The 13,222-nt window shown below is 33.9% G+C and overlaps 1 protein-coding gene across 2 annotated transcripts; it reads right to left on the bottom strand.

The window, feature by feature from the left end:
- Positions 1 to 6,006: 6,006 nt before the first annotated feature.
- On the bottom strand, positions 6,007 to 9,691 carry LOC123866019 (putative odorant receptor 92a). Of its 2 annotated transcripts, XM_045907315.1 has the most exons (7): positions 8,754 to 9,691; positions 8,201 to 8,402; positions 7,645 to 7,741; positions 7,283 to 7,387; positions 6,712 to 6,800; positions 6,318 to 6,384; positions 6,007 to 6,217 (listed from the first exon to the last, which is right to left on the bottom strand). In XM_045907315.1, the coding sequence occupies exons 1-7, from the start codon at positions 9,364 to 9,366 to the stop codon at positions 6,161 to 6,163; spliced, it is 1,230 nt and encodes a 409-aa protein (XP_045763271.1). In that variant the 5' UTR covers positions 9,367 to 9,691; the 3' UTR covers positions 6,007 to 6,160. The 2 variants fall into 2 exon arrangements, with proteins under 2 accessions (XP_045763271.1, XP_045763272.1); XM_045907316.1 differs by lacking the exon at positions 6,318 to 6,384 and having other exon boundaries at positions 6,131 to 6,217.
- Positions 9,692 to 13,222: the final 3,531 nt, after the last annotated feature.

Here is a 13,222-nt window from a genome sequence, read left to right on the forward strand (position 1 = left end):
TACATTCAATTTCATTTTTAGAACATGGCTATATTTCTAATAGATATCCAGTCTAAAAACACTAAATCCATCACCAGGTTACGAATTTTAACTTTGGATTCGGAAACTGTGTTTATATGTACTTACAACTTTAGTAAATGTGTATAGGTTACGTAGGGCCAGTTGAATTCATTACGAAAATAAACCAATATGCGCCATATGGCTCTTCGGCATAAGCATCGTGTCGGAAAAGTTTGTTAATTTTATCACATTGGGGAGTGATCCCACCTGTGACACCTAATAGCACTGGATACCTAAGAAGGTACCTGTGATCCCAAAAATCTGCCGGCTGTTGAGAAACATTACCACATTTGTAAAAAGCTATATTTTTAACAATTGACTTGAGAAGAGAGTAACCCCTTTGCTTATTATGATGATATGAATTTGATTGCCTTATCTGTCTGTGACCCTGTGTGTCTGTCTATGGGATCGTAGAGTTTTAAAGGTACAAACCTCATAAGTCTTCCCCACCGATTCGCTCCTCTCTGCTAATCTACAACATGAAGGTGAGTGAGGGCGCTATGTCCATTGACCATGGACCACGCACAATGTACAGTAATAAAATAATAATATGTCTTTGGTAATACCACAGAATAATGTAATATGTTAATATGGTAATACGCTTTCGCTTGTCTTCGCTGCTAGATTTGTACACTATAAGTCTGACCAGAAAAACAAAAAACTGCATAGAACTATTGGAACCCCCAGAGCAAGTTTTTATATTTCTGGTCAGGCTACACAGTCTTAGAATGGAATCAGGTATGATTTGGAATATTAGAATAGGTAACCTGACTATGTTAAAAATAATCTTTTGCTAAATTTTAAAAAATAAACTTTTTTATCACTTAGTAAAATTGGTAGGTAGCTTTGCGAATTCAATTCAATAAATTAAACTTTATTTCAAGTGTAGCGTTGATTGAAATAATCAACAATCAATCAGTTCACACGCATGGGAAAATCGAATGTAGCTATTACGATTCGCGGGTAACAATATTTTACGTGACTAATAAAAAATACATTACACTTTGTAGCAGTAATAAATTTGGCGATTTGCTCGTAGGTAGGTACAAAGTTTAATTGAGCGTGGGGGCTTCTATAAAACAAATAAAAATATATTACGTAGGTACCCAGTAAGTTAGATATACTAGGTAGGTACATTTTTTATGTAATTATGTTTAACAGTAAAGACTAAATTCATCCAGCAAACACTGAACATCACTCAAAGCGGGAGCTTTCATAGATAAGTACCTAATATACAAACATTATTTGTTGAATAAAGTACCAACCATATTAACATCATCGCGTATAGTAGGTACTAGGTAGGTATAAACACGTACTAAGTGTACTAATAAGCTATGATTAATGACGTTCACGTTGAAAGCTTTTTAAGAGGGGTCTCTCCGTCACTTACTCCATACAAACGTAGTTCCAATTTAATTTGAATATTAAGCAACCAAAGTCCATGAAATTTTGCAGACATATTCTAGAAACTAATATCTATGCCCGTGGTTTTCCAGATTGCCGTTAAAATATTCGGTTTCAAAGTTACGCGGTCTTAAAAATTCACATACAAATCTTTGAGCCCCTGTAATTTTAAAACTACATATTTTTAGAAAAATCTAAAATACCACAGGCACAGATATTAGTTTTTAGAATATGTCTGCAAAATTTCATTGACTTTGGTTGCTTAATATTCAAATGAAATGGGAACTACGATTGTATGGAGTAGGTGACGGAGAGAGCCCTGTTAAGATACTTACTATTTACAATCCCTCTTATTTGAAAATAGCTTTTAAATTAAGGAGTTATATATCGTCCCCAATGGAATAAAGATCTCTTGGCAAGAGATACAGAACCTAAATCAACCATGCCTTCTGGTTACACTCGTATTTATATAACGTTCTATAAATAATGCGATTAATGTGTCAGAATGTAGAGTAAAAGTAAGAATTTGATTATTGATATTTTAAATATTACTATTTTTAATAGTTTGAAACAATAATACATTTGAGTTAAGTAATAAAAATTAGTCTTCCTTAATAAATTCGGCAAAATTAAAATAATAAACGGTATGGTGAATCCCCAAAACTTCTGATATTACCACTTCAGCAAAGTAGTGGAATCAGTCCATTGGTGTTAATTGTAAACGTTAGATTACAATAAACACCTACATATTAAACACATAATATATCCATTGGTGTTTATTGTAATTGATGTCAATTGGTTATGTTAAATGTCAATTTTATGTCAATTGATTATTTAATGTCAATTGATTATGTTATACAAGCTGAATAATACCTATATGTATATCAGCCAACCCTGCCAGGCACACATACAAAATGCCAGTAACATTTTGTGGCATGTTTACGAGTACCTACCTACGTCAGAAACTCATTTTCCAACCTGTTCACAATCAACATCATTCAAGCTAGACTGTGCTGTAAATCATTTAATTTACTACCTCGTACAATGAATGGTCATTGGATATGTTTATTTTATTATTGTCTGTAACTGTTGTGTGTACACTGAGTGTATGTATTTTCGGGAATCCTAAATACTTGGCACGCGGCGAAGACTGCCGCATCACTGTACCTGCTGACTGTTATTATATGTTTATATTTATAACGACATGATATGAAGCTACAATATCAATTATCATCGTTAAATCCATTAAAACACTTTCTGACCTACATAGTTGTTCACATATTATGGAATAAATAGCTCGATAGCTCAACGGTGGAGGAGCGGACTGAATTCCGAAAGGCCCGCGGTTCAACCCCCGCCCGTTGCACTATTGTCGTGACCATTCCTGGCACAAGCTTTACGCTTAATTGGAGGGGAAAGGAGAGTATTAATCATAAATCTTTTTAAAAAAAATATTAAAAAAAGCAATAAAAAAAATTGCCCAAGGATGTGGTTATGTCAAGCTCTGTTAACCAGTTCAAGAATACATTAAATATTTGGAAAACTCGAAGCAGATATAGACGCATCTGCGAAAGCTGCTTATAGTCTATTATAAATTAATAATATTGTAATTGGACTGGTTGTACTTCTTTTTATGGTTAACAATTATTTATGAAAGTTTAGGGGGTCTGGCAGAGGGCTGCCACGACACTGTCTGGCAATGCATGACGTGATTTGTAACGTTTACACTACTCACACCTGCAACACACAATTTTTTTACACCTCTGTTACCTGTTATCTGCCAAAGCCCCACCGTGATCCAAACTTTATAGTTGCGGATCGTTCCTCCCTGTGTTGGGGACAGTACGCAGAGAAACTTTCAGCTTTTATTAAATAATGAAAGTCTGGCCATCACTGGCTCTTAGTTAATTATGTTTTATCCTTTTACGGACTTCATATTCGAAATAACTCAAAATTTAAAAACCCCTGACACAAAAAGCCCAATAAGAAAACTAGAAAAGAGCTGATAACATTCAAACGGCCGAACACTCGATCAAGCCACCATTCAAACAAAAAAACTAAATTAAAATCGGTTCATTCGTTTAGGAGCTACGATGCCACAGACAGATACACAGAAACACACATCAAACTTATAACACCCCTCTTTTTGGGTCGGGTTTTAAAAAACACTCGCTCTCCTTAGATTCATGTGTAGCCTTTTGTCCTAGAGCCAGAAAGGTGCAATTATTCAATTCAATGCTTCATTTACAGGAAAATGGGATTTCATTAAAGCATCAAGCAGCCGAGGTTAACGGTCGACCCAAAAAGAACGCACTTCCTAACAAATTAAAATAAGTGTCTCTTTGGCAACGTACCTAAATGTTAATTTACTGAACAACCAGCTTCAGTGGAAACAGTTTTCTTTCTCTGGTTTTTTTTTAAAATATAATATTGACCTTAGGTGCGGTTACGCACTGCATCCGTGTAACAAGGTGTTATCGATCCAATGTGCTTCCGTTCGTCAGCGACGGGATGGAACTTCGTGAGGTTTTTAGTCGGTAGGAGTCTGATATATAACCACCGTGCGTGGCTGGTGGTATCAAATCAATGACGGATTTTCCTCACGAAAAAGAAAAAAGCCTATACCTACCATCGCTCCCTATACAATCACTTTTTTGATAAATAGTTAATGAATGTCTGGATGAAATTACTCTTGGGAAATCTTAAATTTTCAACTACATATACCTTATATTATACCTGTTAATATTATGACTCGTGAGGCCTTACTTATTACAATATTTCATGTTTACCTATATTAAGTAGGTACAAATATAATTTGTGAAGATATTTGAACATGTGGATGGTTGTTTCTCAATCACGCATGAACCATAAAGAGTACCTAAATCTTAGATCAACATACATGATACTTTTTACCTTGGGGAAAACAAAGGAAAAGGAAATGAATTCACGCAGAGGAAGCCTCGGGAAAAACGAGTTGTATAATAAATTATCATGAAAGAGTGAAAAACATGCAAAAATAAACCCGTAGTTCGAAAAGCGGCGAGCGGCGACAAAAACAGAACAATTTATATGCAATGTAATTCAGCTACATGTGAAAATGCTCTTAAGGTTTCCAATTACAGCATAGTGAATCACGTACACATGATATACGGTTACGGCAATTTGGTCACGCCCCTCCTAATTACAGATAACACACCCTCCACCTTCAATCACGAATATTAATATGAATTTGTAGATAACTTATTAATATCGATGTTATCTCAGTAACCCTCAATTAGGACACAGTTTTTATATCTTTGTGTCATCCATATCGCTGATGGTCATGACATAATCATTTTATCTCAGCCTTCTAATTGCAGCCTTAATAGTCTAAGCTTCTATAAATAACTATGCCAAAGGCAAGTCCGAGATCGTTTCGAATTTTCCCGAAAAAGAAAAGTTTATTTTTTTTTTCTTTGAAAAAAATGAGAAAATTGACTCAACTGACTGCCTACAATTATTATTAACAATTAATTGTAGCCAGACAATAGCTACCTTTAAAGCGATCACTTAAAAGATTTAAATCACTAAATTAAATATTTAATATGTAGTATAGTGTGGTATAGCGCAAAAAAGGAGCCCAATCTAAACACGAGGGGTATGACAGTGCATTGCACAAAAGGAGATCTCAGTTGGACTGCTGAAATCTTCTCTGAATTTAATCTTTAGTCTGTAGACGTCAGTCTTTGACCTACGCAAACTTGGCCTTGCAACTTCAGATTGGACTACTTGTTTTACGATCACTATAGGTACCTAACTCTAAGTTAATTATCACAGTAATTAAACAAACACATCTATGAAGTCAGCGCGGCATGGATGACTGGAACCACGCTCCATGCTCGTTGCGAGATCATTTTTCAAACTGTTTATATTTGCCTTCACTTAAAATTGTTCAAGTGTGCTATAAATTATGGTAATCACTACCTTGCATAGTGATCGTTGAAAATATTTATAACATTATAAGTATCTTCAGTGTGTTTATGAGTTTACGATGTTGTCTATAAAAGTGTTGCGTAGATCATTAATTTAGCATTCGAAATTGTTAAAATACAATGTAATAAAAGCAATATTGTATTTTGTACTATAGTAATAATAAATAATTTGTCTATGATTTTACTTGTGTAAAGTGTTTATTCATTTTAAATCTCACCAAGTTTATTTACGGCTCTACTAGAACACGTTTTTTTTTAAACCTGAATTGGAAATAGTATCTAGGTAGGTCATCGCGTTGTAGTGAAAACTGTCGACATTATAGATGTCACAGGCGATCAACAGGTGATAGTACCAAATTATATACCTGCTCAATATTTTTGGAATAAATTGCCTTATTTATTTGTTTATTTTGTTTACGACGATTCTGTATGTTGGATTCTCTTCACTTCCGCCTCTCACTTTCCTTACCTTTGGTGTTTGTATCACCTTCACAGTCCTTGGCTTTCATCAGACATTAATATGTAAGTGACCATTTCATAAAGATTTATAAAGAAAACAAAATAAAGGTTCATCTACTTATGTTTACTTCCAAATAAAAATAATTTGCAATAAAAATATGAGAGACAAAGCAAGACAGACTAAATGTGAACGAACTTTAGCAGAATACATATTCCAGTGATTTGTACCTACTTTGCTAGCTATTTCTTATATCTCATCGAGTTCCTTAACTTCGATACATTGATTTCAACAGTGCAAAATATGACCAAGAAGTACTTAATATCTGAAAACAAAACAAATATAAGTTATATTGATATTTTCTTACTCATTAGTCATGAACCAAATGAACTTGTATTTAGATATGTCACTGCAAAAAAACTTACTTTAGTAAATGTTTTAAAACTAATATCAGAAAAATGCAGAGCTGTAAGTTTGCACGGTTTTTGAGATCTGTGAATAAATCGAGTCATATTATGTTATTATTGAAGTTGAAAAAGGTCACACCTACACAAATGAAACTGAATTCTAGAATCAATGGATCAGGCTTTGGGTAAATGATTGCTTGGATTAATGCAAATACCTGTCCATGTCATCATCATCGTGATCAACCCATAACCGGCTCATTACTGAGCACAGGTCTCCTCTCAGAATTTTATTGTTCCTAACACATTTTACGCGGGCATGATTTGTACAGTAGTAAGTAATAATATAAGGCTGGCTACTTTTAAGTTTTATTGTAACATTTTCAATAAAAAGTAAAAAAGTAGATGCAAATACCTCAGAGATAGGAAAAGTAAATCTTTGACAATTGCAGCTTCTGCTCTGTACCACTGACACTCGTAAATTGCATCGCTAATACTTGTACTCTAAAAAATGACAAAGACCAAAAGAACAATAATTTTAGAAAATTACAGACCTCTATAGTCCACATGAAAATTCAAAAAATTCAAAATTTAAAATATTTTTATTCAATTAGACTTTTACAAGTACTTTTGAATCGTCAAGAGCATCTCCCTCTGGTTCGGAATGCCTTTCCTACTGAGAAGAACCATCAAGAAACTCGGCGGTTGCTCTTTTAACTAATAATGTGATACATATTATGATAATTTTATTTTATTAATCAATATTTTTGACGCCAACTGAACACTAGCGCCTGTGCTGGCGCTGAGCATTGCTATCCATGCCATGCTCGGCTATGCCGAGTTTGCGAACATTGTTTATTGTTAGCTTTTAGTTTTATGTATAAGATATAAGTCACTGTACATATACATAACAAGCAATAGTGAAACAATAAAACTTATTATAAAAAAAAAATATTTTGGAACTTCTTCTTAGGTTCTATACTTACGTATTTCATTATCATATCACCATAATAACAGATGAAAAATATTTGTAACATATCCATCAAAAGGAATGGCAGAAAAGGCACAGCTAATGCTAAATCTTCGATGGCCTGAAATTAAAGGTATCATACTGTGCAAGTTTCTGCGATATTGAAAAAAGTTAAAATATCTGTCCAGTTAAGTCGCCCCACACCAATAAAAAAAATTGTAAGGCAAAAATTTTATTGTGTCTGTTTGACAAAATTTTTTTTCCGTGAAATAATTCGAAATTTACTTCATAAATATTTACCCGCATGCAGAGTTAATACACAAGACTTAATTTTTTACCAATGTGGAAGCGGGTTGAGAATAGTTAAAAACAGCTCACCATTACATTGAAACCGGTAAAACAAATGAGTATTGAACTAATTACGACGTTGAGCAGATTTGATTCAGAATACACTTCTTTTAATAAATCTACACACCTGAAAAATTTGTAATATCTAATTTTAATGAGCGAGCTAAATTGATAGTTTAGTTATCATAACTTGTTACTTGGTTAAGCTAATAATGATATATTTATAATAGTATTTATCTATATCTAATGATATAGATAAATACTAGTATTATTTACATTGTTCATACATAATATTTGCAATGCTCTGACAGGACCTTATGCAGATACTTATGCACTCACCGGCCACCATCCATTAAGTTTACATGAACGCAAATAAACAAATAAATGAACGAAGTAAATTAAATTAAATAAATAAAAAAATGTGTTGGTGTAATTGCTCTTTACAAAATTCAATTCGGAAATAATTAACAATTATATTAGTATAGACTGATCAGCCGAAATGTTCATTGAATATCGTTTCAAAAACCATGCCCATTATTTCGTTCAAAGTCTCTATGTCATTAAAATAGTAGGCTCTTTTACATACACTATCAGTTTCCTATGGCGGTTAATTATCATCTGGAACTCTGTCTTCAGATCCTCGTTTAAAAAATACTTGTCTAATTTGTCTTCGTAAGGTATTATATTTATCAAATCCTTTTTAAGTAAATGAAATTGAAAAATTATGAATGTAGAGCAAGCGTATAAAAGGTAGCTTGGAGCCAACAGTATTAAACACGCCATTAAAGCTAAAATAAATAAAAAAAATGTAATTTTCTATCAATATTTAAAAAAATATTAGCTATATTATTAAATATATCTTCTATTCTTCTTTCCTTCCTTGGGAAGGAAGAACGAAGAAGGCGAAGGTCAACCATGCTGTTCAAATGCGGTTTGGTAGACTTCACACACCTTTGGGAACATTATGGGGAATCTTTCAGGCATGTAGAGTTTCCTCGGGATGTTTCACGATTTTAAAATAAACAATTATAGTAAAATCTGATACATGATAATACATATACAGTAATTAGTCCAAAATAATGCGACTAGCGTGTATTTAAAATATACCTAAAAGTTGTATAATAATTTGTAATACCTACCTGCCCACATCTGTTGAATATAAATAACAGGCCAGAAGCGAATATCAGTTGTATCAAAAGGATATAAAACGAAAAATGGTAACACCAATTCCACTTCCCCAGAATGATAATATGATAAGCCCATTGTGACAAACGGGATTAACCCGAACGACGTGATCCCAACACATTGTATGACAGTTAAAGTATAAACAGCTATGTAGAAAATTTTAACTTGACCCTTCAAGAACTTCACATCTGTTTCTTCTAATTCCGGAGACATCGATTGGAGAGTACGTATGGACGCTATGAGTTCCAGAATTCGGCGACTATGCTTGACCAAATATGTGCATAGAAAATTGCAAGCAATGCACAAAGTTAGGCAGGGCCCCAGATAGCATAGTTCAATGAAACTTTTTCCCGTCGATGCGCCTTCTACGAGCCAAGCAGCTTCTCCTACTGTCGCAAAGTTTAACAAAGCCATATTAAACCAGAAGAGCCATCTGAATCGAACATTTTCCCAAGTACTTTTTTTACTATTGCGTTCATCTAGTTGCAAGTCTAAAATTTTAAAATGAAGTTGCACCCTTTGCATCGCTTGCGCAAACAATGTTGTTTCTATATTATGTTTTATCATTGTATAATGTCGACCTCTTTGAGTTAATTACTCAGTTAAAATAGTTTACAATTTGCTGAGAAAGCTTTTTATTCCTTTTTATCTAATTATAATCACAGACACAATTTTAATTACTCCAACAGATGTTCCAACATAATTACTTAATACTGCGTTTGAAATCGAAAATAATTCGAATATAATAAGGTATACACTACACAATCAGTACAATATAGACCTAATTCACGTAATTAAATTAGAATGCTAACTACTTAACTAAGTAGTTTACTATCGTTTTAATAATAACGTATATTTACTAAAATGCTATGGTGTGTTTTTAATTACTTCAATCATATTAGATTTTACTTTAATTTTGATTTACTCCTATTGTACCTAGTTTTATTAGATATTTATTTTTTAATGGAAACTGAGCAGTTTAAGGGGAAAAATGACATAATTTGTTATTTTAACATTCAAATTAATGATGCCTGTGACTTCGTCTGCAGCATGGGCTTAGGTTTTTTAAAATCCCGTGGAAACTTGGATTTTTTGAGACAAAAAGTAGCCTTTGCCCGACCTCGGGACGACAGAGACAAGCTTTCTCTGTATCTTTCGTCAAAATCGGTTAAACAGACAGACGTACTCTCGGATTTATAATAGGTAAGTATTTTAAGATGAAATAAACTTTCATTGTGTATCCTAGATATAAATTATAGAGTAAATTGTTTATTGTTGTGATTTGTAGACGTGTATCATATGTGTATATGTGTTTTAGACGAATCAAGTCAATATTTATCTTTTTTTTTTTTATAGAATTTTTGGAAATTCCACCCGCTCACCGATTTTGAAAATTCCACTCGTGCGAGACGGCTCAGCTAGGTACTGTATAGATATAGGCACTTGCGTCACACCCCTACATCTGTAGATAAAGTTTCGTAAACAGTTCGTGTTGAGTGTTTGTACTAAATAAAACACTAAATATCTTTGATGTTTTTACACCTGCCGATCACAAGCTTCTTCAGATTTATTTTGTACATCTAAATTTAAACTCAAAGAAAGTTAGCTAAAATTCCGTGTAATTTAAATGCAATACATTCTACTGACGTTCCACTTAGTAATGGTAAAACGTAAAACGCTTTTAGCGGTAAAACTTAGACGCCTTTTATTAGATTCAGTGTGTGTTAAAAAAAACGGCCAAATTCCGACCTCCAAAACTCAGACCAAGCAGTTCCCGACTTGGCTCAACGTTGCTTGCCAATCGATTGATATGCGTTATCACAACTAGGCCACACATCAGACATAATATGGCGAAAGCGTAAATAATATAATACATTATTACTTAGTACATTGTAAAATATTTGTTCAAGAGAATTTTAATTAAAAATCAACAATAGAACAACTAGCAAGAAACAGTTAAAAATTATTTTGCTATAATCCGCCAACAGAAAAAATCTGTATGGTCTGTTGGCGGATTATAGCAAAATAATTTTTAACTGTTTCTTGCTAAACATGAACTTCCGCAAAGTAACGCCTGATTCTATCCAATAAATAGAACAACTATAATAGGTAAGCGTAAATAAATCTTATCATGCCACAGATTTTAATTCCTAGATATGCACGTTTAAAGTGGTACGTAATAACTTCTAATATATATGATTTCCTATTTCGTTTTTATAACTAGGTCCCTACGTAATAATATGCTGCATTTATAATGGGTCTTATTTTATGCGTGATTGCATGCGCTTTTTTGTAGTATTGCAATGGCGTTTTACGCCACCAGCTCATTTATGCAAATGGCTGAATAAATTACACAAGCACAGATATGTGCATATACCTACTACAAGATACGCTAGATAAGGTATGCCATACAAAATGACACTCATTTTTTGTACTAATTCGAAATGTCTCACCGAGCGAACCTACTGAAAATTAAAATTGACACTAATTTATGACAAACAAGCTGACGATGTCCACGACTTGGTGCGCGGTTTTTGAAATTCGGTGGGAACTCCTTGCTTTTCCGGATTAAAAAAATTGGCTGTCTGTAAAGTCAGTTTACTGACGATAGTTGAACGTGACAACAAAGGCAGATTGTGCTTCTTTGTCGCTCGTTCCGCGCTCTCGCTTGCACTTCAAGCCTTACATGGAACGCCTCAGAGCGAGGTAACGCCGCATGAGTCATGTTTTTTCGTGCGTGCAGCCGGCTCTATCGAATTATAAGACGTTGTCACGTCAAAAGTATGTCACTGCAGGTCTTTAACTAGGTAGGTATATTCATGCAAAAAATTATGTCGATCCGTTGCTCTATTGCGGGTGATTCAAATTCAAATTCAAAATATTTTTATTCAATTAAACTTTTACAAGCGCTTTTGGATAGTCAAAATAATCTACCACTAGTTCGGAATGCCGTTCCTACCGAGAAGAACCAGCTAGAAACTCGGCGGTTGCTATTGATTGAAGAATAGACCAACAAACAAACGCAACTTCACAATTTGTAATAGTGGATAGTGATGGTTCTCGAGCTGAGGTGTCTTCAGAGATGTCTCATTAATAATATTTAGTTTCGAATAGGTACGCACATATTATAACGCCGTAGACAGAGCATGGATTGTTTTTCTATGCATAACTCTATTGTATCAGCGCCAAAATCGCGACAGTTAAGTTGTTTCAAAAACGGGTCAGCATTAGCAATCTGGTGTTTGACAACTAGTCAAATAAGTATCTTTTTATCAACCGTCAAAACACGCGCTTCTTTGAAATACTGGCATGTCTAAAATGATTTGACGTGCTTTTTATCTTAATCGATAATTTAAAATGGTTATTACACTTAAAATTAGCAAAAAACATGTGTGTGGTTTTACGTATTTTGGAAGACCCTCTATTTAATAATTCCTCAGAAATAATGTATTTTTGACATTGGCAAAAAGTCTAGCGTACTTGTATAATTATTAGAAGTAATTACACACGAGCGATAAAGTGTAGTTAAAATAAAATAGGTACTATACGATGTTTTTCTTTCTTTAATCTTTATAGGTACCACAACGCCCCCAACCGTAAGTGAGGACTTATACCTACCCGTAAGTTACACTCTTACGTGACTGGCACTAAGCCAAAGAGCTTTTCTTTAAGACATAAAACTTCTTCCCCTACATCAAATTTTTCGCGGCTACACGGTCAATTATTTTTAAACTAAAAGGCAATAAATACTTCAAAATCTAAGTAGTTTGGGCTTAGAGCAGATAGGTACGACAGTATCACGAATTCCCCACGGATAAGGTTGGTAGCGGTGGGTATTTTGTAACCACCTTTTCGGAATTGGGTCTTTTACCGGTGAACATCTAGCCGTGAGTTTATTTGTTATCTTAGAGTGGTTTTCCTTGTATTACGAAACACCTTTCGCTTACCAAGCTGTTCTATAATGTCTATTTTATAGTCATACCTACCTACCCGAATAAGATCACTTGTAAAGAAGTTATTGTTTAGGATTATCCTTAAATACCACAAATGTATATGAGTTATTTTCTGCTTCGCTGCAATACGGATTGCTTTAACATTTAGGAATAGCCGTCAGAACTGACCTGCACGTGCAGTTTAGCTAATCTTACCCAAGCAATCAAGCATATTATAGTCATAACAAAGTTAACGAGTTATGAATCACTATTCACAACTCATATTATTATAAATGCAAAAGTGTGTTTGTTTATTAGTTTGTCCTTTAATCGCTTCGCAATGGAGCGGAAAAAGTAAAGTTTTTTTTTATCCCGGAAAATCAAAGCATTCCTACGGGATTCTTAAAAATCCATGCGGACGTATTCGCGGGCATCAACTAGTTCTAGAAAATTGGCCACAGCATATTAGTAGGTAAGTAGGTACTTATAGT

The sequence above is a fragment of the Maniola jurtina genome, chromosome 6, assembly GCF_905333055.1.
Source record: "Maniola jurtina chromosome 6, ilManJurt1.1, whole genome shotgun sequence".
NCBI lineage: Eukaryota > Metazoa > Arthropoda > Insecta > Lepidoptera > Nymphalidae > Maniola > Maniola jurtina.

Coding starts and splice junctions, on each gene's coding strand:
- LOC123866019 (XM_045907315.1), bottom strand. CDS start 9,366: ATGATAAAACATAATATAGAAACAACATTGTTTGCGCAAGCGATGCAA. Junction 6,385..6,711: donor TTACTTTTCCTATCTCTGAG/GTATTTGCATCT, acceptor ATTTATTCACAG/ATCTCAAAAACCGTGCAAAC. Junction 6,218..6,317: donor GTTTTAAAACATTTACTAAA/GTAAGTTTTTTT, acceptor TTTTGTTTTCAG/ATATTAAGTACTTCTTGGTC.